Below are 27,920 nucleotides of genomic sequence, written 5' to 3'. Positions count from 1 at the left end.
CGCTAATGCTTCTGGACTTTATTCCTCTACTCTTGACTCTTCAATCCTCGCAGGCGAGGGGTTAAACCCATTTCCACTAATGAAGAACACAAGGAACAAGCTCCTGACAATCCCACCCCATGAAAAAAAAAAAAAAAGAAAAAAAAAAAAAAAAAAAAAGGAGAAAACCCCTCCTGCATTTGTACTCAGTAAAATATGAAATATAAATCAAGGAACCTAATAGAGAGATGAGTTTCACTTAAGTGCTCTGGTCTCATTTTTATCTTAAATACCCTAATAATAGCGGATTACACAATATATTTGAGATGTGATCACATGTTTTATGGAATGGTATCTTTCCTATGGCAGAGAATTGCCTCTCCTCCCCCATCCACACCCTTCTTTAACTACAAAAAAAGTCCAATTTGCTTCTTTTTTTAAAAAAAAAGGTCTTATTTTTGTTTAATAACTTAACATTTCTTTGACATGTGTCCGCCATAAACGGCAATATTTTTTTTTTTTTGCATAATAAAAAAAACACCTACCAACACTAGAGCAGCTGGATTTTCCAGATGGCTCCTTTTCCATGGGGTTGCAAGTTGGAAAGAGCTACCGTGCGGCTGCCGGTTTTGGGGACATTCCCCACGATTCCCCCCGCTCCGAGCACCTCCGCGCTTTCACCCCACCACCCCCTGCACCCCAAAGCTGCAACGACCCCCAAGACCCAACCTCGCTGCACCCCACGGCTTTAAACCCCAGCTCTGGGATAAGACTTGGAGACCCGGGTCATTTTTTTTTTTTTTTTTTTTTTTTTTTTTTTTTAGGAATTCAAGGAAACCCTGGAGAGACCCAAATCGTTGGAGAGCACCCCTGTGGGTCTCCCTTGCTCCCCCCCCCCCCCACGGGGTGCAGCCCTGCACCCCGATACCCAAACTGGAGCATCCCCCATTCTCCCCCCATCATGGGGATGCGACACACCCATCACCCCGCTGCCCCCGTTTCCTGCCCAGCCTTCCTCCACCGAGGACAACCCGGGGGGGGGGGGGGGGGGGGGGGGGGGGGGGGGTCCTGGCGTGGCGGGGGGCGCGAGGGGCCGGCCCCCACGTTAAAAACTCATTAATGCTCGAGGGCGGCGGGGCCCTTTGGAGCCCCGTTCGAGGATGTCGGCGCGCTGGAGGTCTCGCCACGTTCCCACAGCAACGGCGCTGGGAGCCCCCGGCCGGCGGGCAGCCCTCCCATGCCCCCGGCCGACCTCTCCCCTCCGCCAACCCCGGCACAATGCGGGCGCGCGCTATTCAAGCTTTTCAGCCGAATCCCACCATTGAAATCCAGGGATTTAACCTGAACGCCGTGTCCCCCCCACCCTGAGCTGGGGGGAGAGGGAAAGGAGGGAGGGAAGGAAGGAGGGAAGGGAGGAGGATGCCCTTTCCCCACCCCGTCCCTCCCGCTCTCCCTCCAGACTCTCCGGACCACGGGATGCTCTGAAGTGGCGTAGCTCGGGGCGGACAGACGGGCCGGGTGCAGCTGAGGATGGTGACGGAAAGCTCTGCTCCGCGGTGACACAGAGCCGGCACCGTGGCTGGCAGCCCCTGTCTTGGCAAAGCCGGGCTGGTGCAGCTGGACACCCACGTCCTCTTGCTCCGGGGGCTCCCCCGAGGCCACAAAACAGCCTTGGGGGGGGGGGGTCCCTGAGCACCCTAAGATCCACACAGCTCCCTTCAAGCACCCACCCAGGGCTCTTCACCTCCAGGCAGCGTCCTCAGAGAGGAGTTTTAACTCAAGAAGCCCCTGCAAACAATCCCCAGGGCTGTCTGGGTTTACTCTTTCAAAAGGGTGAAAGCAGAGACACGGCAGGCACTGAAGAAACTCAAAACCAGCTCGTTTCGCCAAAAGGTGCAAAACCAGCCAAAAATGGGGGCAGAGCACATGCTCCTGGGGAGCTGCATCGACCGAGAAAACCCTTACAGACATGGAGATTTAAGCCACCAGTGGCCCTTCAAGCTCAGGCTGGGTGGTTGAGCAGTGTCCACCCTCCAGGCTTCCTAACATTTCTTGGGGATTTCACACAGTTAAATAAGGATTGAGTGCCGACATTTCAGGAGCTGCGGCGGAGCCGGGACAGAGAAGCTGTCAGATGGGAATAGCCCAGTGGTCCAAGAGCCTGCCTGCGACAAGAGGGCCAATGCTGGATGCTCCTGAGGATGGTGTAAAGCCTTCATAAAGCACCTAATTGTGCAAAACTCTCTATATGGGGACATTTATTCCTGACCCCAGCTGGTGCTCAGCCTGTTCCCTGAAGCATGAAGATTGATAGTCCTCGGGATGGTTTCTTTTTTTCCCCCCAAGGTGCTGTCATTGCAGATGTCATTTGTTTTTGAAAGTTTACCAAACCCTCTGCCTTAATAATTCCACATGCCGATGAGTTTCACAGGGTAATTACACTGGGAATCCAAAAGAAGAAATGCAAAAGGCTGAAATTAAACATCGGCCGTGCTCTGGGCAGGGCAGGATTTACCAGGTGAGCTCAGGGAGCACCATCCACGGGGATGAGCCAACAGCAGCAGCGCTCTGCATTGCAAAAAGCCCCTTTATTCCTTATTTTCCGGAAGAGATAGCCCCATTTTCACAACCATGCTTGCCCATCCGATTTGCACCGTTCCGGCCGTGCAGGAACAAGCATCTCCTATTCACCCCCGGCTCCGGCTGCTGCTCAGTGAAATTTGGGGCCGCCCCCGGCGCGGGGAGGGGAGCGAGCGGCGGCTCCTTCTGCAGGGGTGACTCGCAGCAGCATTACACGCATGATTACCCTTCAGATCAGGGGAACAGGGGCTTAACTGCGTGAGAAACGGCTGTTATTCAGGTAATGGATTTACAGCACTCACTACTAAAGTATCAGACACAGCAATTTTTTACAGCTTTCACGCTGGAATTTATGGCTTAGGGAGGCGATCTCCGTACGAGGCAGGGATCATTGCCTTATTTAGTATCCAAGGAGGAAAATTTATGTTTTTGCCAAAGTTTGTTTTGAAAGGTAACCTGCAGGCACGCACACACGTCCCCCCCCTCCCCACGGCCGCCCGGGTGTGCACGGTGCAAGGGGAGACGGGTGCCACGCAGCTCCCGAGCACGGGCTCCCCGAGGTGCACAGACGTGTGCTGAAGGACAGAGCAGTTGCATGCACATGTCACGGTCACACGTGTTTTCAGCCATGCACGTGAGGTTAATTCTTCAGCTGAAGGCACCAGGAGACCCAGAGAACTGGGGACAACCCTCTGGTCACCCACCTGGATAACCAACTGCAGACTCAGAGAAAACCCTCCCCTTATTTTACAGCCAACAGGTCTTGATTCTGCTCTCACAGCCATCCTCCTTTCCCTGCACCGACGGGGGACAGGGTGGGCAGACCCCACCAGCACAGGAGGACCCCCCAAAACACAGCCATCTCTGGGGCAGCAGGCAGCAGCCCACGAGCCGCACGGACAAACAGGCTCCACCTCCTGAGGGATGTGCACCCCAAAGGACAGGCACCTGCTTTTTGGAGCAACACTTCCACCCCAACTTCAACAGGGACGACCAAGTCTGGTGCAACCCACCTCCTGGGCCAGCCCCGGGGTAAAACCAGTTGTTGGCCCCAAACCAAACCCTCAAAGCACACAGTTCCATGTTGCCTTGGGGAAGGCAGGTAAGAGAAGGAAGCGGGGCGTCCCTCCTACCTGCTGCTGCTGGAAGTGCAGGAGCTCCACGGGGCTCATCTCGCCGTTGGTCTCCCCGCTCGCGGCTCCTTCGCGCCCTCCTCCCCCTCCGCCACCGCCCGCGCCGCCCCCACCGCCATCCGGCTGGTTGCTGAGGCTGCTGACCCCGTTTTGGCTGGAGGGAGTGGAGCGTATCGTCTCCGAGGCAGATTCAACCATCATGACTTGCTAGCAGGACCTGAGGAAGAAGAAGGAGGAGAGAGCAGAGGATGAGAAGAGAGTCTGAAATCCCTGGCTGGCATCCCCACCACCGCCTGCCCCATCTCCGATCCCCGCGAGGGCCAGAAGGGATGGGGTGTCAAACCCTGGACAGGTTTAGCTGTGTTCAAATTTACTCGAAAAAATAACTGTGCAGCAGCGTGAGCTGCCGTAAACACGCCGCCGGCCCCATGCAGCACTGGGGCAAAAGAAGTGCAAACTGTGTCCCTTAGGAAAACACATCTTTAGCTTTCTCCCAGCCTGATGCAAGACATAAAAACCTCATGAATCCAGACATTTTTCATAGAATCCCAAAATATTTCACTTTGAGACACTGGAGACAGCTGAAGCTTCAGCGAGGCTGCACACCAAGCGTCTGGAGGCTGCGCCATATATTCCACCACGAAAAACTCAACAAAGTTGACATGCTTCCACAAAGCGCTTCGGCTCCCAGCAAACCAGCACTTCCCAGCAGGACAAACCACCCGGCAGATAAAGTTTGCTGCCAGGTCGAGGAACCCCAAAGGTACCGCGGGGCTGGGACGTGGCAGAAGAAGAGCACGGTGGCACGCCAGAAAACGTCAGTTGGAAAATCTTTCACCCAGACACCTCTGTGCACCCCCTCCTCCCGCCGTGCCCCTCGGATGCCCTCGAAGGACCAAGCCGGCTGTTTCGCCCTCCAACACCGCGCAGAGGCTGCAACACCCGCCGCACCTCCAGCCCCACGCAAGCCCCTGGCAGCCGCCTTTTGCAGCTCTTACACTTCATTTCACGCAATTACAGGCTTCCCTCCCGCAAGGCAACAGCACAACCCTTCGCCTCGGTGGATGGCTTTTATCCCGGTGAACTCTCCCTGCCTATTGCCTCGTTGCACCCATGGGTGCTGCAGCAATCCCGGGAGCAGAGCCGGGGGATGCCGGCAGCCTCAGGGCAACTGTCCGGAGCTCCGGGACTCCCCTGTGCCAAACTGGGGGGAACCACCAGGCACTGGGAGAGCCGCAGGCTGGAAAAGCTGCTTGCACCCCAACACACAGTCAGCTGCACAAGAGCTGGGTGCTGAGTGCAGCCCTGACCCTCCTTAGTCTTAAATGCTATTTAAATTAAGGCAGATGGGCTCGGATAGGGACGCCTGAGGAGTTACAGGGCTTGACATCAAAGCGATGAGAGGAAGAGTCTTTGCTCAAGGGGGTTTGATTAGGGGGCAGGTTGTTAGCTGTGAACCTGAGGGTCCCCTTTTCTGGGAGAAACTGGGATCTGAGCTGGCACTGGAGAGAACACAGCCACTGTGCCCAGCACCGAACGCTGCCGCTCCAGGCAGCAACCACCGAGCCCCCGGGGCCGCATCCAGCCCCGACCCAGGCAGGGAGCAGTCGGGGCCCCGGGAAGCCCCACAGCAGCCGAGGGTCTCCCCCTCCACCCCAACACATGCTTTGCTCTGTGAAAAAGAAGGGACAGTTTTATCTCATTCAATCCGGCTCCTTCCCCACTGGCAGGTGCCGGTTCACCCGCCGCTGCTCGCCGGCGAGTTTGAAACAGGAGGGGGAATAAAGAAAGAGAGACGGGGAGAAGAAATACTGTTTCTCCCTTTTTCTTCCTTTTTTTTTTTCCTCCCTGCCTTCCCCCCCGCCCCCCCAACCCCAAAAGACAGAAAGACAAACCGCGAACAACATAATTGCTGAAATGTGGCGTGTAATAATAGCTATTCAGAAGCTGATCATTCATATTAAACAGGGTGAAGCAAGCTTCTCATTTGCATGTTTGAGATTATATGCATTTCAAAAGTCATTTCCGCAGGGTATATGACTGACATTAATTCCCATGTGGAGCTGCCGACTCCCTCCCGCCGTCCTGGTGCTACCGAACCCGCGCAGGGTGACACACCGGTGGCTGCGGGAGAGTTCAAGGTTAACGGGATTACTGGGCTTCGGTTTTGTTTGAAGCACAGGAGCCGGGGTGAGAGCACAGCGCAGTCGGAGCAGCATCCCGGGAAAAGATCGGGAAAGGATGGGATGCTCACCTACAGATGCTGCGTTCGGAGCAAAAAAGCTGGAAGAAAGAAAACACCTTTTGCCCCCCCAAAGTACGTTTGCTCCTCCCCCCTGCCAACGGCAAACGAGAGCCTGCAGAATTATTAAATTATTGCTGTTTCTTTTCTCATTTTCCTTCTGAAATCTGCTCCATGTTTCGACCAGGCAAGCAGCCCCACGGGGAAAGCCGGGCTCTGCCCATGTCCGGCAGTCACAAGGCATCACCATGGCCAGAAACTCAGCAGGATTCAAAAAGGGATTTGACTTTTAAATGGAGAACAAGAATATCCAGAGTTACAACAGGAAGTATTAAAAAAGAAAAAAAAAAAAAAAAAGTTTTTGGAAAGGATATAAAACTTTCCTGGCTTCGGGGCATAAATTGAAGCTTAACTATTGGGAATTACGAGGAAATCTCTTCTAGTGGAAGAGCTGTAACCATGGGCTTGCTCTGTCATCCCCAGCCCCTGCCAGAGGCGGGACGCTGGAGCAGATGAACCGGCGCTGGGGTCCAGCTGGGTGATTCCCGCAGCCTGGGACACGGGGCCAGTTGGGTTCCCTCTCCAAGTCTAGTAAAACTCGATTTCCCGTTCGCAAACCCTACTGGGATGCTGGTGTGTCTGGGTTCCCAACACTGCAAGGGAAGTAATAAAAGAAAGTAATAATAATAATGAAAATATTTCCATTCATATAAAAGTTTTACAAAACCTTAAAGAAAAAAAAAAAAAAAATGAAGCCAGTGTCTGCAATGTTATAAAGTTGATTTAAATGAGGAACGAGCGCTTTTCCAGCCAGGACTGATCTGGGATGACTGAAGCTGCATTAGGATGAGCAAAACCCGGCTGCACGACCGGCTGCGAGTGCCGAAGCACATGTGCATCCCCGCACAGACAGGAGGGCTCTGCAGCATCCCAACTCCTGCTCTTCATCTATTTTAGTTCAAACACATCTAATATTTTAGGGATTCTCCATACGTTGATAATCAGCGGGTCTAATTGTGATCAGACCTTCTCCTGGGCATAAAGGCAGGGACCCTGTCCAGACAGTCATCACAGAAGATACAATACCCAGATAAAGTAGAAAAGGATGGTTTTACTTAAAAGGGGAGGGGAGGAGACCCCTCTAATGGCAATGAGCAACAGAAGCTGCACAAATGGATTGCTAATTATCATTTCAGACTCAAAATCACTTTACTGAATAAGCACTGCCTTTTTTTTTTTTTTTTTCCCTTTTACTTAAATGTGCACCTTTCGCAGGACAAAGAAAAGGAAACAGAATTACAAATGGAGTAAAGAATCCCCCTGTCTTCAGCAGTACCATATGGCAATGAGAGTGTATTAATTACCGTTGCTTTTTAATTAACAATTGCTTCATCTGAGCAGTAACATTTCCTTGACATCCCCTGACTTGCCGCTAACCTGTAAAGTGCACGCGCCATGCCAAGTCATCAATTCATTTTTATTGACATCCCCCCCCAAACAAGCACGATACCAGGGTTTTCCAATTAACACCTCCACACTCTCTAATTAGCACAATTAACAGACTGATGGATGCCCAGAGCTTCCCTGCGAGGGAAGGTGCAGATCAGCTGGCCAGGCTGTCGGACACGGCTCCTGCCATGTACACGTGTGCCTGACACGCGTGTGCCACGCTCCCTGGGGTCCCACGGGAGCACCACGTGTGTGCTGTGCCACGGAGCCCGGCCTCCCCACGGAGACTTTTGGAGCCCCGGCAGAAAGCGGGGGACGAACACGGAGGCAAGCAAGCTGGCAGACTCAAAGCAAAGATTTGCACCAAAGGACGTGGGGTCTTTAGGAGACGAAGTGTTTATATAGAGTGATTTCTCCCCAAAAGCTCCTGAGGGATTTTGGGGCATCCAGACCCACCCGAAGCGATGCCGCTTCTCCACCTGATTCACCTCCACGGATGTGAAAATTAAATAGCACTTCTCAGCCCCCGGGAGCTGCAGAAACAGGTACAGCCGAGACCACGAGCCCCTAAGAAGCAATTGCCCGAACACCTATTTTAGCCGTTTCTCCTATTTTTAAATATCCTCAATACCGTGGTCCTCAGGGGCTCCGTAACTTTGGGCTGCCCTTCGCGGGATGCCGGCAGGACCGGGGCCGTGTACGGACCCAGCAGCGAGGCCACCTCCTCCCCACTGCCAGCAGGTCCCTGTCCCCGAGCCCCCGTCCCCGTCCCCATCCCGACAGCGGCGGGTGCCCCTTGGCCTCAGTTTCCCCAGATGCAAACCCAAAAAGCACCCCCAGCTCAAAACCACCACCCGGGAGGGATGAGGAGGAACAGTGGGAAACACCAGCGGGAAAACACTCCCCGCCACGTCCCCGTGAGCCGAGCAAGTCCCCGACGCCCGACCGCGTTTTGCAAGGGACAGCACAGGTGACACCACGCATTTACAAGCGGCCTGCTACTGTGATGCTCCGGAGGCTTTTTTCCCACCACATCCCAGTCCCAAATACGTTTTGCAGACCCTTCCTCCCAGCTCCAGCCTCGCCAGGACCTGGAGGGGAGCAGAGGGCTGGCCAGGGAGGGCTCTCCCTCCAGCAGCAGGAGCCAGGCGTGCCGGCAGCCTCTTCTGTGGGTACTTGCCGACAGTGGAGGAGCACAGACCAAGCAAATCCCTCCCAAATCTGTAGCGAGGCCTGCGGGATGCTCCTCTGCACCGCTGGGAAGAGACAAGGACTTGATCCCAGGTACCAGATCTGCTCCGAGCCACGGAAAGTCAAGCAACCTGCCTGTCCGGATCCAGCACTCGGAGGCTTTAGGAAGTGGCTCACTAATCTTAAAAGGCTTTGGCTTGAAGAGAAGGAGCAGCCGGGGTTGCTCGGAGAGTGGCTTTTTACCCTTTAATTAACACATAAACACATGGAAATGTGGAAAGGGGATTAAAATAAAAGTCTGGGGGAGCTGAAACGAATCTGGAGCATTACTGTAAATTAGAAGAGATTTAAGGAACCAAGGACTGGCTAAGCCTGGGCACCGCTTTAATGGGATCTCACCTCTGGGCACTTTCATCTCCCACTTTCATCTCGCTCCCAGCAACTTCTTTGGGAAGAACTAACCTCCGGGTGCTCACCCTCGCTGCCGGGCAGTCCTTCACCCCCCGCAGCTCTCCTCGTCTGCCCGCTGCGATGCCATCGCCACCCCGGCCATGCTCGCGGGCACCGGCGACCGTTTGCTGCTACACACAAACCAAGCAAGAACGACCAGAGTGAGATTTTTCTCCCCCAAAACGGTGGGTCGTCTCACTCGAAGAGCCGGGAAGCACACCTGGAAGCGTGAACACCACCAACGGAGGAAGCCCCGGGACCGTGCCAGTCGGTGGGACGTGGCACTGCTCCTGCTTGGGTCCCGGCGAGCCCACCTGCCCCTCCAAAACACGGCTTCCTCGGAGCATCCGTCGCTCGCCGGAGCTCGCACCCGCGAGGATACCCCGACCGTAGCCAACCCCACGGGAAATCCTCCACCCGGCGCCCACGCCAGCGAGCCATCCCGCCCGGGGACACGGGGCATCCCTGGTGACGCCGATGACCGGCTGGCACGTCTCCCATTCCCTGGCAAGCTTCAAGGAAAATAAAATCCCTTCTGGCGCGGATGAGGGGCTGGCCGGAGGCGAGCTGGGCCGATGCCGGGCACGTGCCGGGTGCCAGGGCTGCTGCTCCATCCTGCGCTTCCCCTCGCTGCGCTCTTGAAAAGATTAAAAAAAAAAAAAAAAAAAAAAAAAAAAAAGCCCCACTCCATCTCATTAAGAAAGTAAACACAAGAGCCGTCTAAGTGTCTAATTAAGCTTCTAATTAGTCCCTGCTTGTTACTAATGCAAATTAGATTACGCCGCTTAACTACAGCATGTCCACAACACCCTTGTTAATTGCGGCCTTTTGAAATTAAATTACTCCCTAATTAGCATATCAAAGCCATTGATTCGGAGCCAGGAAAGATGAGGGCAGGAGGAAGCCGAACGCCAAGTTTTGTTAATCAGGGACGTCTAATTAAATAGTGACGTGGTGCACGGGGGGCTCCTGCCTCTGCTGCTCAGGAGCCGCATGTGTGGGCCCAGGGGGACCCCGAGTGGGGCAGCACCCTCGGGGGGGGCCAGGTGGGTGGGTGCTGGTGGCCTGCACCCAGCCGTGGTTCACCGCTGAGGTGATGGAGCATCCTGGTGAGTTGGGGTGCAGGTCCCATATCGGCGCCCCGACAGAAGCACGCTGCGGCGAGCAGGGCTGGGGGGCAAAGCCTGAGCTCTGGGAAGTCCCCCCAGAGCTATGCCTGCCGCTGCGGTGCCAGGATCGGGCCCTGGCTCTAGGGAGGGAGGTTAAAGCAGACCCCAATTTCTCACCCCCTCCAAAAAACTTGCTTCCCTTCTGCCCAGTGTGCTCCAAACGGGAATTCAAAGGTGAAACACCCTGATGCGCAGACACAGCCCTGCAGCCCCCCCGTAGCCATGGGGGCAGGGTGCCCCAACTCTCCACCCTCCCACAGAGCCCCCCCCCAAAATCCTCCCCAGCCCACACAGGAGCAGAAGAGGCACCCAAGTGAGGAGAGGCAGGGCTGGGAACAGGCAACGGTGTCTCTCACCTGTAGGACCCCAAATCCAGCCTGGCACAAAACCCCCCTCGCCGCAGTGGGATGGGATGGATGGCACCAAATCGCCCAGGGCACCGGACTGGGGGGATGCGTCCCCCCCACCTCCATCCCCCGCCCCAGCACCCCCCGGGCATCAGTGAGTGTCCGGCACAGATCTGTTCTTTGGAGACAAGAAAACCACCTCCCCAGACCCAACAGGGACATCCTCGGCACTCATAACTCAGGATTTAATACCAAACTTCCACAAAACCTCCAGCCCCAAATCCACAACGGGACATAAATAACAGAGGCACCAGGGAAGAGTCTAGATCTAAAAGTAACCAGGTAGATTCACTCCAAGGAGAGTAAAAATGAAGTGTAATTTTTAAGTTATTTCAATAACTTCCTGAATGACCCAGTTCTTTAAATTTTATAACTTTTCCTCTCTCTCTTTTTTTTTTTTTTTTTTTTTGTTTTGTTTAAAGAGGTGGGAAGGGAAAAAAATAAAGGGAGGAAGATTGGAAAAGTTTAATAGAGGGAGAAAAAGTCCATTAAAAAAAAAAATACAGGCAGCCCGTCTCGGGGGAAGAGTTGAAATATTAAAGAAAGGAAAATCGCTTCTCTGGCTGCCGAGACAGAAGAGGAGAATAGAGTGGCTTTAAGAGAAGGAGCTGTGCACTTTTAATTGAAAAGAGGGAGATTCAAATGAAATATCCAATATCCCCCATTAAAGAAAGGAAGAAAGACGGACCCTGGCCGCTTTGCTACGCCAAGAAATTGCTAAAGCCCCAACTTTCTTTCTCTCCCCCTGCCTTGGAAGTTATAGGAAAGAGGGATGAGAGAAAGGAAGAGAAAAAAGGGTCTTTCATACACGAGGAACTCAAGGGAATGGGGAGGAGGGTGGGAAGAGAGACCAAGTTTTATTCATTTATTTTATTTTATGAGATGAGTAAAAATAATATAGAAAAAAAAAAAGGCAGAGTTTCATAATGTCACAGTGTTTGGAAGCAGCAGCAGAAGGGAGAAGAGAGGGGGGAAAGCAACTAAGAACAGAAGGGCCAGCTCCAACCACCCGCCGTACAAGCCTCTCTCCCAACGAGATTCAATTAATTGATAACAAGAGGCATCAAATTAATTTTTCAAGGATGTTAGATTTTGATGAAGGAAAAAAATCTCTCTGATTTTAATCGGGGCGGCGTTTAAAAGGCATAAATGAATATCCCTTTCTAATCATCTGAGGCGCCGAGGAAGCACCAAGCGGTTAACGTGAAAATTCAAATCGTTTAATTAGGGGGGGCCGAGGGGAGGTGGCCGTGGTGGGGGAAGGGGACCTGGGTTTTTCTTTTTAAAGAGCTTTATGAAGAAATTATTTTAAAAATTATTTCTTTCAAGCATCTTTGCTCTCCCCCCCCCACCCCAAAACGCACACGCACTTGTAAAAACATATCTGAGGTTTTTCTTTTGAATAGAGACCATTCCCCATCACAATCTAATTAACAAAAATGATAATGAATAGGGTGGGGAAAAAAAAAAAATCATAGGGAACAAAAAAAATACTCTGAACTCCCAGGGGGGAAAAAAAAAAAAAAAAAAAAAAACAGGAACGTGATTTCCCAACACACACAGCTTGCTGTCAAGAGCCGCTCTGCACTGCTGCATGGGACGGGGATTTTAAGATACAGGGGAGTTTCAGCGCAAACACCCCCACCCCAAATCCTAGTAAAATAATGAAAAGCACCTCCCACCACTGCTGCGCCATGGGATGCATATGCAGCCAAGCGGGGCTCTGAGCCCAAAGGCAGCGGCTGCCGGGCCCAGCACAGCAGCACGGACCGTGGTGCATGTGTGTGCACTCACACGCGTGTGCCCACTCACACGCGTGTGCCCACTCACACTCAGCCCCGGCGAGGCTCCCGGCCTCGCTCCACAGCCCAGCACCGGCCCCACCACGGCCGGCATCGCACCAGCATTTCGCGAAGGCTCCTCCAGCACCTCCCTGGAAATCCCGACCCGGGGTTTAAGTCCCTGCTCGCGCAATTATTTTTTTCACCCCATCAGCAACGCGCTCAGCAGGGATATGCACCCTCGGTGCACGTCTCACCCAGCCTTCCCGCTGCAGCATCCCCCACCCCCACAACACGCCCGGCACACGCAACACGCCCCGCACACGCGGTATCACCTCCATCCCTTTGGCGGGTGGACAGCCTGAACGTGGTCCCAGGCTCACGGGTGCCCCCACTGAGGCACCTGAGGAAGAGGAGGGCTCTTCCTCACTGCAGAGCCATGAAGGACATCGCCCCACGCCTGCTGAGGAAGAGGAGGGCCGCGGGGAAGTGTCCTGACTGCCTGGGAGAAAAGTGCCCGCAGGAATGGGAAAGGCAGCACCGAGGCGGAGGAAGACTCCCAGCAAGGGGGGAAGCGCTAAAATAAAAATAAAATTCAAGCTGCTGGAGCTCCCCCCACCCTGTCCCCTCAGGGGAGGATGCAAAAGGTGAGGGCAGAGATGGGGAGGAAGAAAATGACCTGGAGCAGGGGAGGGACAAACCAGACCGGGACGAGGAGTGATGGCAGGGCCATCGGCGTGAGGGACCCGGCCCCGGGACGCAAGCTCTCATGTCAGACCCGGAGTGAAATTTTCCAGCTGAGTTTGCGTGAAGTCAGACTGGAGGTTGTTAAAAGTCTCTTCTGGCCTTTAAATAATCCAGAGGGGAGGGAAAAAAAGTCACAGTGCCTATTGAACAGGAGGGAGGAACTCAGATGCTGCAAGTTTTCCCAGACTCCGTCATGTTTGTGCAAAAATTCATCCAGAAAACGCTCTACTTAATGCGCTCCCTGCTGCACATTGATGCTTTCCACTGCAAATCCCATTTCTATGCAGGAAGAGGCCTGGTTTCCATCCAGAAATTATGCTGCTCACGAGGAGGGAGAAGAAATAGGGCGGTGGGGGGGAGAACTATCCTTAGGCATTTTCAAACTCCTGGTCTGAAGTCCATTTTCTTGCATCCAAATCAGAGGCAAGCGGGATCCGAGGCTGGCTCCGTCTCGCAGCCAGTGCCAGAGCCAGTCTCGGCACTTTCAACCAACCTTCCTCGTTTTATTTCGGCACAGCTCGGCTCCATCTCGCACGGACTCAACATCTCCTGCTCTGCCCGGGCACCCAGCACCCCCACGGAGCAAACCGCAGCCCCGAAGACAAACACGGCACCCGACAGCCCTGCTCAGAGCAGCGACTGGAACAACAGGAACAATTTCTCCAGCGCTTTCTTAAAAGCTGGGAAGCGGCGTGCTCGGCAAAGAGGCTGTCCCGGGGTCTGGCACTAGGAATGGTGATGGGTGGCCGTGCAGCCACACCACCCACGGGGGGGGATCGGGAAGGTGCATTTAATATTTCAGGTGCTCAGGAAGAAGGCAAAGCTCAGCGGAGAGACACGGAGCATCCCTCCAGCCGGGGGAAGTGCTTCCCCACGCAGACCCTGTGCCAACGCCAAGAGATTGTCAGAGTCCCCCCGTGCTCCTTCTCCGTGTGACCTGGATGAGCCACGTCCCCTTCCCGGGGAGAGCATCCCCCTCCAGCACCCTTCCCTGGGGAGCCTGGGAGGGCAACGCTTCACCCAGCGCACCCACGGCTCCGGATGCAGCCAGAGCTTCTCTCCCCTCCGTTCCCAGCGGGATGGCAGCACCTCCGTGTTTCAGCATCCCTCTGGACCGCTGCTAGGCTGGCAACAGGGCAAGGTGATCTGGTCCCACAGCATCACTTTGCCGTCACCCACGGCATTCCCAGGTCACGCCGATCCGTCCAGGCTCCCGAGCCCTGTGCAGCCCCAGAGCTCAGCCTTTACCAGACCGCACATTGGGACACAGCACCTTCCTCACTCCGGGCTTTATGGATGAAGTGAAGTGATCTGCACCTCCCGAATCCCTGCTCATCCCAGGCAGTGGGTGACACCTTCCTCCTGAGAACAGCGAGACCCCCGAACAAGCCCAGCTTTGCAGTGCAATGACACCCAAGAGCAGCACGCAGGTGGCTGCTGATGCTTCAGGCCAGAAGTGGCCAAGGAAGCCACCTGCACCCTCCCGCTGGCGTGGGACAGAGCACCGTGCAAATCCAGGGGATTGTTACCATTAACGTGGTGTTAGATACGTCCTCACTGCAAAGCACACTTGAAAAATTGTGCGTTTTTTTCCTCCCTACGCCCCTCTTCAAAACAGTCCTCATCCTTTAAAATATTAGTTTATGATTCACCAATTTCCAGCTGTAACACCCAGCACCCCGGCTCAGGCCCGCAACTCTCAGCTGCCACGTCCCAAGGGCCCTGTGAGCACCCATGGGTGCTGGGGCAGAAATGGGCTCGAGGTACCCAGTGCCTGGCTGGCTCCTGACGTGCCCCACTGCTGCGGGGGGACTCACCGCCGGCCGATGGGAACCCCAGCAGCAGCTCAGGCATCACGAGCTCCTCTATTTAGTGGGGAACCCAGAAACCCCCAGCCCAGGGCTCCCCGTAGCTGCAGGCTCTTGCAGGGGGTCACTGGCGAGGGTGCCCACCTCGGGCTGGGTGCTCACACAAGGAGCTTCGGTGCGAGCCCCACCGTAGCTACACCACAGCTCCGGGGCTCCCCGCTGGCATCGCTTCTCCGCAATCAGGTCACATCATCTTTCCGCATCTCCTGCTGAGACAGGGTCACAGACAACCTTCTCCCCCTGCCCTCGCCCCCCCCCCCCCTCAAAACGCAGCCTCCCCCCCCCCCCCGAGGGATGCGAGCGCTCCGTGATCACCAGATGGAGGATGTGGTGCCACGGGGTCCGTCACCGGATCGACCCAGGGGATGTCCCGCTTCCTCCCCAGACCAAAAATCATCACGTCGTGGTGAGGGAAGGCAACAACACTGGGATACAGCACCAGGCAAGAGATGAAGCGGACGCAGCCCGGGTCACCAACTCCCCCAGGGACAGGACCCACCTCCCAGCCGAGTCCACGAGCCCCCAGTACCTGCCCGCACCAGCAGCCCCAACACAGGCCACGGCTCCCGCTCACAGCCAGGAATTGTAAAACATCAATTATTATTTTAAACCTCCAGCTAAAACCAGTGACTCCTTGCTCATTCCCAGCCCCAGGGCGATTCCCAGAGCATTTGTATCTGCAACAGCAAGGAGCAGCGGAGAGAAGGACCAATCCTGCAATGAAAGGAGACGCACATCCCCTCTGAGGGCAAGGAACAGAGCTCTGTCCCTCTGCCCCTCTCCCAGGCAGACGGGCACAGCCACCATCTCCTCCCACAACAGCCCAAATCTACAGCTGGAAATGCAGCAGCACCGACGCTCCCCGCTGCTCCGGTACGGCGGGGACACAAGTGACCAGATGGCACCGACCTTCCCCAAAGCCAGCATCAATCCCCAAACGAGCCCCCTCGCCTGTTAAACTTCATCTCGTTGCATTTCTAAATGGTCTGGCCTTTTCATCAGAGCGTATTTCAAAACTACCAGCTCTATAACCCAGGGGGGAAATCGCTCTGGCGCGGCCGGCGATGCCGGTGTCGGCACCGGTGTGATACCTGTGTGCTGTGGGAACGAGATGGTGTTTGATCTGCGGACAGGGCTGCTCCGACAGTCCCAGAGTTTGACCCAGATTCAGAGCCACAGCTCCACTTCCAGAAAAAGGACATTTGTTCAGGGCTTGAGCCCGCCAGCATCAAGGGGAAGACTTCAAGGGATTCTGAAACAGGCCCTAAAAGCGGACTCTGCCACGCTAAGTATAAATAAAAACCTGGTTTAAAAGGGGAAGTATGACCAACCCGAATAGAGCTGTGCCGAGCAGGGAACGATCCTGACCTGCCCGTTACATATGGAGAGCCCCGAGCATCCTTCAGGGCAGGCAGAAACCCGTGAAGAAGAGCTGGGCTGGTCCCCGCAGCACCAAATGCCGCTGCCAGGGTGAGCAGAGGAGCCGGGAAAACTCGGACCCGAATTTCAGCACAAATCTCCCTCCTGTCACAACCTTGTGTCACACTACAAGAGCAGAGCTCGGCCAGAAATCCCTTACTGGGTTTTCTCCCGCACGCTCACACCTCCATTCCTTACTGGAATGGATTTTAGGACATTTTCCTTTACCAGTTTCTCTCGGGAGTGCATTGACTGGGCATCTCCCCTCCCCGACATACACAACAAACCCTGAATTTGGGGAGATTCTCCCCAAGACTGCATAGATGCCTCCGCAGGCTGTCCAAACCCATGAGGGGCACTTGGGTGCTGGCACCCACTCGCCCACCACGTACACAGCAGCGATGCCCCACGCTCTGCAGCCCCCACGTCCCTGCTCCAGCCAGAAACTCTGCTCAGTGGGACCAGAAAGCGAGAAAAAACACATCCAGGTCCCCCGCACCCGGTGCACATCAGGGACCTCTTCCCTCCCATCTTGCGTGCCCCCCCAACCCTCCCACGCAGTCCCCCGGGACTCCATCAGCTGGGTGTGATGTGCAAAAGCATGGCTCAAACCCACCAACCCACCAACCCCCCCCCCATTGATGCAACACAGGATCTTCTGGAATTTTGCAGACACTCGGGACGGGAGCACCTGAGCCCAGCTCCTACGACAGAAGGGACCCCACGCCCAAAGCACCAGCACCCCCCAACGCAAGCAGCTTCAGAGCCTTCCCCACTGCACTTCACTCAGCTTGCTCGTGGGGGGGCTCACCCCCATCCATAGGGATCCTGAGGAATCCAGGATAGCTCCGAGCCCAGTCGGGTTTGCACGGGTGCAGGATGCGGCCCCACGCAGCCCAGCCTGCCCAGTCCTCTCCATCACCTGCACACGGGAGCAACAGCTCCACTCTCAAACCCAGATTCCCCCTGCAAGCAGCACCCTACAAACCCACCACCCCCAGCGCCGAGAGGATTGGAGGGACGGGAAGAATGGGACTTGCTGGGACGGGGCAGGAGCAAGGCACAAATGTTCTGCACCGCGGGTGCTGAGAGGCTGAGACAAATTGGGAGCAACGGGACACGCCGAATCCTCCTCCTCCCTCCCGACCCAGATCTACCCGCACAGCGGGGGACAAACGCCCCTTTTGTTTTCCAGATGAGAAATCATGTTGATTTTTGAGGTTTTAATTTATTAACGGTGAACATCTGTGCCAGGCGGAGCGGTCGCAGCCTGGCTCCCCAAACCCCGCTCCCGGCAGAGCCGAAGCCAAGCACGGGGCATGGCAACACGAGCAGGAGATGGGGAGGGGGAGACCCTCCCCTGCCCATAAAACAAACTGCATCCCGCCAGCACCCCGCTGCAGAAATGCAGAATAAAAAGTGGCACCGCTCTGGTCAGGAAGGAGCTTAACTGAGGGGAAAGCAGGTTGGGGAGTAAAAGGGGAAAGTGTAAATACTTTAGAAACAACCCCGGAGAAGGGTAAAGCTGGAGATGACATTTTACAAAAGCCGTGGCTTTGCCCCCACCCAAATCCATCTGAGCAAAATAAGGGTTTTTTTTAAGCAACACCTGGCACAGTGCATTTTCAAAATCCACATTTCCTGCCACAAGTTACGGGACGCTTTCCCTGCCACTCCACCTTTATTTTCTCTCCTTCTTCCGTTTTTTAATAGACCCAATGATGCCGTATTTATATTCCAGATCTGAGCTACCCCGTGCTTCGGGGGATTTCCCTCCCACTGTCAGATCTGGCTGCATCCAGGAAGGATCGGCTGAGGGACTTTGGACTCTGGAGGAAGGAGCCAGCCTGTTGGGTGACAGCCACCCGCCGGGAAACCTTCTCAGTGGCACAAAACATCTCACCACCTCCTCCCGCCCGTCCCAGCTGGGAGCCAGGACAGGGATGCGCGGCCACGGGACGCTCGGCAGCACTGGCCCCTCGCCGGGTGTGTGGAGCTCCCGTGGGGGAAAGGGGAGGTGTCCAAGAACAAAAAAAATCACAGGTTGTTAAAGGGCGTTTTGTTTTTTTTTCAAGGCACCAGGGTCCTGTGCTGCTTCCAGCCCAAAGGCCAGCGCAGCCCTTGCAAAGGGCTCCATGGCAAGCTGGCTGCCAGGACACAGCCTGGCAAGTGGCACCCAGAGGGGACACGACACCATACGGGATGCCCCAGGCCGTGGGAGAGGGATCTTCCCTCTCCAGTGCAAGGTCTCTGCCCACCACCCCTGCCCAAACCCTGGGCCAAGTTCAGTCAAAAACTCCCAACGCTCAACAAGAAACATCACCTCTGCCAGGTATTTCTTGCCATAAGCTGTCCCCTCAGCCCAGGGGTGGCTCCGCCAACGACCTCGCGACCACACCGGGCCCCAAAGAACCCCAAGGCCCTTTTGCAAACACTGCAGTGGGGCACCTTCCCCCACCTTGGGAGGCAGCGACATGTCTCCTGCTGTCCTCTGCCATCCCAGCCTGGCGTTTCCTTCCCTTGGGAGCTGGGGGTGAAGCCATCGGACAAGCCGGGAGCCAAGGCACCCCCAAAACCCCATGTCCCAGCGGGGTTTGGGGACAGCCCTGCAGCCAGGACTATCCTCCCAGCAGCACCCAGGACCTCATGGCCAAAGTGGGATCGCCCTTGACGGAAACCCCATCCCACGGTGGCCAACCCAACTGAGGTGCCGGGATCCCGGCACGTGACGGGTGGCACCCAGCACCCAGCCGAGCCCTGAGCCCAGCGCACACTCCAGCACACGAGCAAGCTGCCCCCCCACCCCCACCCCGGGCCAAGAAACTCTGGCAAAAAGTCACTGGGCAAATATATTCCCACTAACAGGCAGCAGCAAACAACTTGCAGGCAGAGAACCGACACCGAGGGGCCACCAGAATGGGGAGATGCTCCTGGGCAGACAGGGATCCTGGCACATCCTTTGCTCAAGAGCACAAGTTCTGGTCTTGTATTCTGCAATAAGCAACCTACCTCGAGCCTTCCTCTGCTGTCCCTCTTTTTTAAGGCTGAAGACATCTTTTACGGAGCCCTTGACAGCTCCTCCTAGGTGGTCCCCATCCAGATCTCGCTCCAGGCGAACAAATAAAGGACAGTCCCCAACTCGCAGATTCACAATAAGCAAGCAAAAAGAAAATCACTCACCTAAAGTCTACGGTTTGTGGAATAAACCAAGACTCAGAGGAAGCAAGTGAACAGCCAGAGTGTTCGGGGTCTAAGGCTTCAACGGCTCCTGGCCCCCGAGGTGACTCCGCAGCACGATGCTCAACTCGCCCTGCCCGAGCACACGGCGAGCGCTTGCTGCCCCGGATGGCACCGTTGGTGTTTTATGCCTTTATTAGCCTCGGTGCAGCGAAATCCCACTAGATAAACCCAGCTCCACCAGCGATCTGGCAAAGGTGTGTTGAAATTAGTTCTTTCAACACCACCCGCTCCAGGCGAGCCGCTCATCCCGGCCGCAGCCCCCCTGCCAGCCCCGTGTTTATTTAAATGGGATCGCCGATGCCCGAGCAAAAACAACCCCGGGGAGGGCATCTCGCGGGGCCTCGGGAGCTGCCAAACAGCCCGCACGACACACACAGAGCACATACCCATCGCATAGGGGGGGTCTTCCTCCTCCTCCTCCTCCTCCCCGGGGGGGCTGTAGCTGCTCTGCTCCCCGGGGCCCAGCCCGGTGCTCCCCAGCCCCGGCTGGCCGGTGCCAGCCCCCCACCGAAGCCGGTCACGTGGAGGAGGTTTGCCAATGAGGCAGAATAAACAGCTTCCAAACCACCTCCAAACCAGGGCCCCCGACCGGATTGTTTTCCTCCCCTAGTACCTTCAAATTAAATTTTTTTTTTTTTTTTTTTTTTTTGCACGGTTTTGAAAGTAATCCTCCAAAAAAGAAGTTTTATTAATGCACCTTCCGCTTCCGATAAACACACCCAGGAGCTCCCAGCAGAGTTGGGACCAGGCGAAATTTCCTCCCACAGCCACGCTCCGCTCCCTGTTTTTGCTAAAAAATAAGCACGTTTTTGCTGCTAATCCAGACCCGGCGACAGCGGCGCAGGAGGAGGGTTGCCACCGGAACACGCCGCAAAAGACTTTTTCCCCAACTTGCCAGGGCAGAAGAGCCGGGTGGCAAGTGTCGCATGGGGCCGGCGAACATCAACACCAGCTCGCTTTACCCAAGCAGCTCCGCAGAGTCAACACAAGCTTTTTTTTTTTCCCCCCCTTTAAAAAAAAAAACCAAAAAAACCCACAAAAAAACAAAAACCAAAACAAAACAAAAGAAGAGAGGATCCTGACTCCCTGTGCCAAGCGGTTCGCACGCGCGGGGCTCGTTTGCCTGGCTACCCAGGTACCGTTACAGCCAGCCCCCTGCCCACGTCCCTGCTGCCGGTGCAAGGCATCGTAATCCCTTAATGACTTCCCTCCAGCTCCATCCCCAGATCTAATCTCTCCTCCAGCAGGATCTTTATAAAATAAAACGTGGCGGACGGATGGGTTGCGTTTTCCTCCGCAGCATCGCACTGCCGACCTCCGAAGGGAGCAGCTCTCCTCCTCTGCTGCTTCTGCCTCTCAATTCTTCCCTTCCCCTGATGCCGCTCCACTTGCAAACACGTTTTTGTCACGGCCAGCCTGATTACCAACAACATGTTTTATCAGAGAATCACTTATGTGATTGACAAAAGGGGTTTAAATTGGGAAAAGTTTGAAAAAAAAAAAAAACAAAAACCCTCAAGCAGTGTCTTCGCTGTATTTTATACAGCAAACACTTGCAGAGGGGGGAAAAAAAAAAATAAATTAGGAAGTTTTTCAAGCTGCGCCCAGCCCCATCCTGATCTACAAGTTATATTTGACTTTAAAAGGTGCAGCACAGCGAGCAGGGGGAGGGGGAAGGTTTTGCAAGATGATAAAATGGGTGCGAGTCCTTCCCCATGCCGCTCTCCCATCAGTTGGCAGAGGAAGGAGCTTTACTGGCCAAAGCCCCCGCGGCTGCTCGGAGGGGCGAGCAGGGCCAGCCCGAAAGGGCTCCAAGCCGGATGGCAACTCATTGCCAAACTGATGTCACGGCCCCCGGTTTTATTTTCAAGCGAGCAGCTACCCCTGCGTTTCTCTCAGGTGCATCGGGGTCTCCAGAAGTGGCACACAGAGGATTTTTACATCATCCGAGGCAAACTTGTGGGTTTCCAAGCTCCAAATGTATTTGTAGTTTTATTTTCCCCCTTTTTCCTCCCCTCTCCCGCTAACACAGAGCTCATCCCTCCGTGGGGAGGATGCCTGTGGCACATCCCTCCCAGGGTAGGACTGACCCCCCCCCCCCCCCCCGCCCCGTATAACCCCCCACAACCACACCGGAGGAGCTGGGAATCAAAGAGGACGGGACAGGAAATTTCAAGTTTCCACCTCCAGAAGTGGCAGGTGACACCGAGGCGGCAGCAGGGTCATTTCGGGAGCCCTGGTGCCGAGTGGAGGATAAACCCAGGGTGGCCCCTGAGGAGGAGGTGGGACCCCCCCCCCCCCCCGCCCCACGCACCCGGGGAGATGCTGGGGTGCAAGCAGCAGGGAACATCCCCACGCGCCCTCCACAAACCACCTGCCAGCCCCAACCCGGGGGCTCTCCCGCGCTTCAAAACCACCGTGGGGAAGGGGGACGAAGAGGGAAAACCGCCCCAGCTCCCCTTTCCGCAAATAAGAGGATTTCCCGAAATACTCCAGGCCACCAAACCCCACTCAGCAGTGGGAAACGCGACGCAAAGAGCCGTAAATGTGTATTACTTTTAAATGAGCGAAAGAAAAGCCGGGGACCTCTGGGCTCTCCCGCCTTTCTCCGGTTGGAAGAATGAGCCCCGTCCCCGGCTGGGGGCACGGCTCGCCCCCCACCTTGCTGCTACAAAGGCAAACCCAGCACCGCACCTCTCCTCCTCCGGCTTCGCTCCCCCCTTTCACCCTCCCCGCCGGAGCAACAAGAAAAGAGGAAAGGCCGGGGGGGGGGTGTGAAATATAAAGGAGAGAAAAACCTGAAAGCCAGAGCACTGCCACCCCCCCTTTCCCCCAGCCCCACAGCGAGACACAAACATCAGCAGACTCAAAGCATCCCCCTCTCCAGCGGCAGAAAAGAAAAGCTCCCGGGCTCTCCGGCAGCAACTTCACAACTGAGTGCACTCGCATTCCTGCCGGGTTATTAGGAGAGAAAGGGCGAGGGCCTGGAGTAGATATTTTAGTGTCACTTGATTTTATACATTGCCCAGATTATTTTTTTTTTTTTTAAACACGTCCTGCTCTTCCCTTTCCACAGGAGGACGTAAAACCTGTGCTCACCCATCTTTAAGGGAAGTGACCAGGGCTGGACGTGGCGTTTACAGATTTTTTTTTTTTTTTTTTTTTTTCCCCCCAAGTCTGAGTATCAGCCCCCTCCCTGCCTCCCCCCAGCATCAACATTAATCCATTTTATTCCATTTCGCTCTGTTTGCTCAGCCTTTGGCCCCCCCCAGTACACAAAGTCCCAGCCCTCCATCTCGGGGGGCACCCGCCGCTCCCCCCCGACGTGCACAGGTTGTTAAGGGGGGGCATTTTCCGCGCCGATCCCGTTCTCCCACACTTTTCCCCCTCCCGCCTCCACCGAGTCCAACTTTGCGCTGCGCGACGGGGCCGGTTTCTCTGGGGGGGTTGGTTTTTATCACAGGAGCAATGCTCACCCCGGGCTCAGAGCAGCGGCACCCCCGTCCCCACGCCAAACACCCCAGCAAAAGGAGCTTGGGATGGGGGGGTGGGGGGGCAGGAAAAACCCCACAAGAACTAATAAATTAAAATTAAAAAAAAAACAAAACAAAACAACCACGTAGCATCTCAAAACAGGGGCTTTTGACCATTATTTGAAGCAGAGGGAGCGGGAGGGCTCGGGACGGCTCTATCCTGCCTCGCCCCCACAAAGGGCAGAAGAAAGGCAGGAGCCAGAGCCAGCGAGGGCTTCGCAGCCCTGACAAAAGCTCCCTGGCTCAGCACAGGCAATTTTGTCCCTTCTCCCCCATGTATCCCTCCTTCCCAGTTTGATTTAAACAGCCTGGAGGGGGAGGAAAAAAAAAAAAAAAAAAAAAAAAAAGGAGGGGGGAAATGGGGTAATTTTTCCAAATCTGATTATTTTCTCCATCCACCCAGCCCTGGGGGCTTGTTGGATTGTTTGGATGGGCTTTAAGGTGGGGTGAAAATAAAAAAAAAAAAAAAAAAAAAAAAGAATATATATATATATATATATAAATAAATTAAGAGTTAGATTTCACAAGAGCCTGAGACTTTGCTACGTTTAACTGAGAATACGGGGAGGCATGAAAGGGAACACGTCCACGCAAACACACAAGGACCAGGGTCACACCGTCTGTGCAAGACACATGTTGGGTTGATTTAACATCAAATGCCTGTTCTCCAGCGTAACACATTTCTTGTGTAAATTTTTAACACACAAGAAGAAATTTGTAAAAGTAAATCCTACTTCTGGTTTGGGTTAAAAACAACCCAACCTTTTAATACAGAAACTAATAACATTTTTATTGTATGCCCCACAGCTTTACAATGCTTGCGGAAAAGTGAGGTCTTAATCCGATGCTAAGTTGGTCGTGAGTGTGGTAACAGGCAAATCTCTGGGTATCGCGGTCTCCCAGAAAGATCGACAGGGATGGAAGAGCTGCCTGAAGCCGACGAGCGGTCCTGGGGAGGAATTTGGCCACAAATTCCTCTAGGACTATATTGAGAGAAGAAAAAAAAAAAAAATCCCAGCGCAAGTTTTCAAAGCGGGCACTTCCCGACCACTGCTCCGAGCAAAGTGGAGTTCACAGATGCCTGTGAATTATTCCTGCTTTCCACTATGCACATTTTTCATTTGTATTAAAAAGTACACAGGAGGAGAGAGAGGGAGACAGCCCTTTGCTTATTTTTTTTTAAAAGAGGGAAAAAAAAAAAAAAAATATCACTCCCAAATGGAAAAAGAAAAACCAATTACACTCCACTTGTTCTCTCCTATACACACCTTCGAAACGCGCCTGCCAACTCAAAACAGATTTCCTACCAGCAAAAGAAATATTCAGAGCAATCTGCTGCTAACGCAGCACTTTCTGAAGTGCCTTTCTTTTTTAGCGGGAGAGGGGGAGAGGGGAGAAGAGACAGAGGCGCGTTTGTTTATCACGCAGACGAGGGAGATGGATCAGGGAAGAATAGAAATATCTGAACTTTGCCAGCACCGGGGCTGGGAGAGCATCTCGCAACGAAGGCGGACGCCGGGGTGGGAATGGGATGAAATAAGCTGATCCGGGGCTCCCAGAGACCCGCCGCCAGCTTCGTTAAACCATATTTGCCCAGGAATTTCTGAACTCCCAGAAAACGACAGCTCCGTAATAAAAACTCTTTCCAAACACATTATTACCGCTGATATTATTAGTAGCTGCAGCCGGCAGAGTCCCAACCAGCCCGCCGAGACCTCCTGCGGGCAGCGGGCATCGCGGCGAGGTTATAAAGGCCCCCCCAAACCCCTGAAAAAAAACACACCCCAACCTCTCTCCCCTTTCAAACAAAGGCACACCACAGCCTCGCAAACTTTGCAACCGGGTGAGACGCAGGCACAGGCGAAACGCAGGGCAGGGCTTCGCCGCGCAGCCGGCTGCCGTAACATCCCCCCCCCCCCCCCCCCCCCCCCGCCCTCTCCAGAATCCAAACCTGCGGGAATTTCTCGGGAATATTCTCCAGCTCCATCCGAAGCCGTGCATTTGTCCTCCTCTCCCCTCACCTTGCAGTTTGGGGTATGATTTTAGACACGGCGCAGGATTTCCCGGGGCGCCGCTGGAGCGATGGCCGGTCTGGCTGCAGGTTGACGGGGGCGGCGGCGGCTGCTTCTCCCAGTAATTTCAAAACTTGGGGTTGACTGACTTAATTATCTCAAAGGAGGGAATCGCACCCGCTGGGCCGCTCCTCGGCACAGAGCAGCAGAGCTGGGGCTGAGTTAAAATGCAATGGGTGGGGGACAAAAAAAAAAACCACCCAAAAAACAAACAAACAAAAAAAAAAAAAAAACACCCAAGCCCCCCAAGTAGCCGGAATGAAAACAAAACCACCGAAGAGAAAAGATGGGGGGGGAAATGGGAAGCGCCAACAAAAGGAGCTCGGGGGCGGGTGGCAGGGCAGGGGCTGCCGTGCTCCCCCCGGGGTGCAGCCCCCCCCTCCCGGGGCTGCGGGCCCCCCCCGGCGCCGGAGCAGAGGCAGGTCTGGATCCGGCACCGGCAGCGCGGCTCTCCCGGCGGCAGCGCAAGTTTCTCGGTGCCCGATCCCCCCCTTTCCTCCTCCTCCTCCTCCTACCCGAGGGGGGTTGCCCCCCCCCCCCTCCGGCCGGCGATTCGCCTCGGGGGGTGAATGGGGGGGGGGTGGGGGGTAGCGGAGACCCCAGCGCCCGCCGCCGGGGCTGCCCTGGGCGCACCGGGACCCCCCCCCCCCCCCCCCGCTTCGGTGCGCACCGAGTCCCGGCCCCCCCCCCCCCCCCGCAACACCCCCCCTGAGTAGGGGGTAACCCCGTGTCCCCCTCCTCACCGAGCACCCCCACACACACACCCCCCCGCTCCCTTTGTCCGGGCGCCGCAACAAACTTCCGAGCGCGGGGGGACGGACGCGCCACGCTCCCGGGTGGGAAGAGGGAAGGGAGCGGGGGGGGGGGGGGGGGGGGCACGACACGACGCGGCCGGCACCCCACACCTGCCAGTGGGGACATGACGACGGTGGGGGGGGGGGGGGGGGGGCGCGCCCCAAAATCCGCGCCCCCCCCCCCCGCTACGGCGGGGCGAACACACACACGCGCGAACCCTCCCGGCCCCGCTCCGCTCTCACCCACCTTGTCGCGCCGGGGTCCACGCCGGGCATGCGGCCGCGCCGCTTCTCTTTCTCCCGCCCCCCTCCCACCCCCCCCCCCCCCCGACCCCCCCCCAGGACCTTCCCCAAACTTCCGACGGGGCGGCCGCGGCGGGGTTGCAGAGCTTAGGAGCGGCTCGGCATGGCGGGGGGGGGTTCCCGGTTGCACCGGCGCCGCCGCCCCTTGACGCTTCGCTGCTGTTGCTGGGCGGCGCCGGGCCGTACCGGAGCCCGGGGCCGGGCCGTAGCGGAGCCCGGGGCCGGGCCGGGGCCGGGAGCGCCGCGCTCAGCTCCGGCTCGGCGGCGGCGGCGGCGGCGGCAGCGCGGGCGCGGCGGCGCGGGGCGGGCACCGGGCCGCCCTACCATAGTTCCTCTAAAGCAGGTGCAGCCGCTTTCCCCGCCCGCCCCCCCCCCCCCATTCGTCTAGAAAGTGTGTGTGGGGGGGGAAGCGGGGTACGCGCCTCTCCCCACTCCCCCCCAATCGTCTAAAAGTTGGGGGACAAGCGAGGTGCGCATCCCTCCCCCCCCATTCGTCTAAAAGTTGGGGGACAAGCGAGGTGCGCATCCCTCCCCCCCCCCCCCCCTCCATTCGTCTAAAAGTTGAGGGACAAGCGAGGTGAACATCCCCCCCCCCAATCGTCTAAAAGTTGGGGGACAAGCGAGGTGCGCATCCGTCCCCGCCCCCCCCCCATTCGTCTAAAAGTTGGGGGACAAGCGAGGTGCACATCCCTCCCCCCCCATTCGTCTAAAAGTTGGGGGACAAGCGAGGTGCGCATCCCTCCCCCCCCCCATTCGTCTAAAAGTTGGGGGACAAGCGAGGTGCACACCCCTCCCCCCCCACCCAATTCGTCTAAAAGTTGGGGGACAAGTGGGGTGCACATCCCTCCCCACTCACCCCCCTTCTATTCATCTAGAAGGGGGGGAAGCGGGGTGCGCACCCCTCCCTGCCCGGCCCCTCTCTATTCAATTAGAAGTTGGGGGGAGGTGGGGTGCACTGCCCGGCCCCCCTCTATTCATCTAGAAAAGGGGGGGGGGGGGGCAAGCGAGGTGCGCAACCCCTCCCTGCCTGCCCCCCCTCTATTCAGCTAAAAGTGTGGGGGGGAAGTGGGGTTCACACCCCCCCCTGCCCGGCCCCCCTCTATTTCGCTAAAAGTGGGGGGAAAGTGCCCCTCCCCGCCCACCCCCCTCTATTTATCTAGAAGGGGGGGAGGCAGCAGGGTGCACACCCCCTCCCTGCCTTTTCTTTTATCTTTTTTTCTCCCCGCCCCCCCCATGCTGCCCCACTGTGATGTGCTCCATCCTCTTCCCCACTCCCCACCCCCACCCCCCCTCACTTTGCATTTATGCTCATTAATGCCTGTGCTAATTGGTTTCTGGTGGTTTTGGGACCCCCCCAGGGCACAGCGATGTCCTGGGGTGGGGGAGGGGTTTGAAGGAGAGAAACTGAGGCACGGGTATGGAGGGCTGGGATGGACACACACACCCCCCCCAACTCACACACCCCCCACCCCACTGACCCCATTTTACAGATGGTAACAGCAGGGCGCTGAGCTGGTGACCCCAGCACCCCCCAGCCTGGCTCCGTTAACACCCCGACATCCC

The 27,920-nt window shown here is 56.0% G+C and overlaps 1 protein-coding gene across 8 annotated transcripts in view; it reads right to left on the bottom strand.

Annotated features, from left to right (window-relative positions):
• The window catches only part of FOXP4 (forkhead box P4), a 62,465-nt gene extending 35,852 nt beyond the window's left edge, over nucleotides 1-26,613 (bottom strand). For 5 of the 8 annotated variants that reach the window (XM_042800112.1, XM_042800117.1, XM_042800116.1 and 2 more), the window contains exons 1-2: nucleotides 26,302-26,358; nucleotides 3,693-3,909 (exon numbers count right to left, since the gene is read on the bottom strand). In XM_042800112.1, the coding sequence (XP_042656046.1) occupies nucleotides 3,693-3,893 (201 nt within the window). In that variant the 5' untranslated portion in view covers nucleotides 3,894-3,909; nucleotides 26,302-26,358. Of the gene's footprint in view, nucleotides 1-3,692; nucleotides 3,910-13,060; nucleotides 13,088-25,139; nucleotides 25,418-26,301; nucleotides 26,359-26,399 lie in introns of those variants that run through there. The other 3 variants (XM_042800114.1, XM_042800113.1, XM_042800115.1) reach the window with 3 other exon arrangements.
• Between the last annotated feature and the right edge of the window lie 1,307 nt (nucleotides 26,614-27,920).

Source organism: Tyto alba, unplaced genomic scaffold (genome assembly GCF_018691265.1).
Source record: "Tyto alba isolate M040663 unplaced genomic scaffold, T.alba_DEE_v4.0 Super-Scaffold_30, whole genome shotgun sequence".
NCBI classification, from domain to species: domain Eukaryota; kingdom Metazoa; phylum Chordata; class Aves; order Strigiformes; family Tytonidae; genus Tyto; species Tyto alba.
The sequence above is the reverse complement of the archived record's forward strand: the minus strand, read 5'-3'. Positions and strand labels throughout refer to the sequence as shown.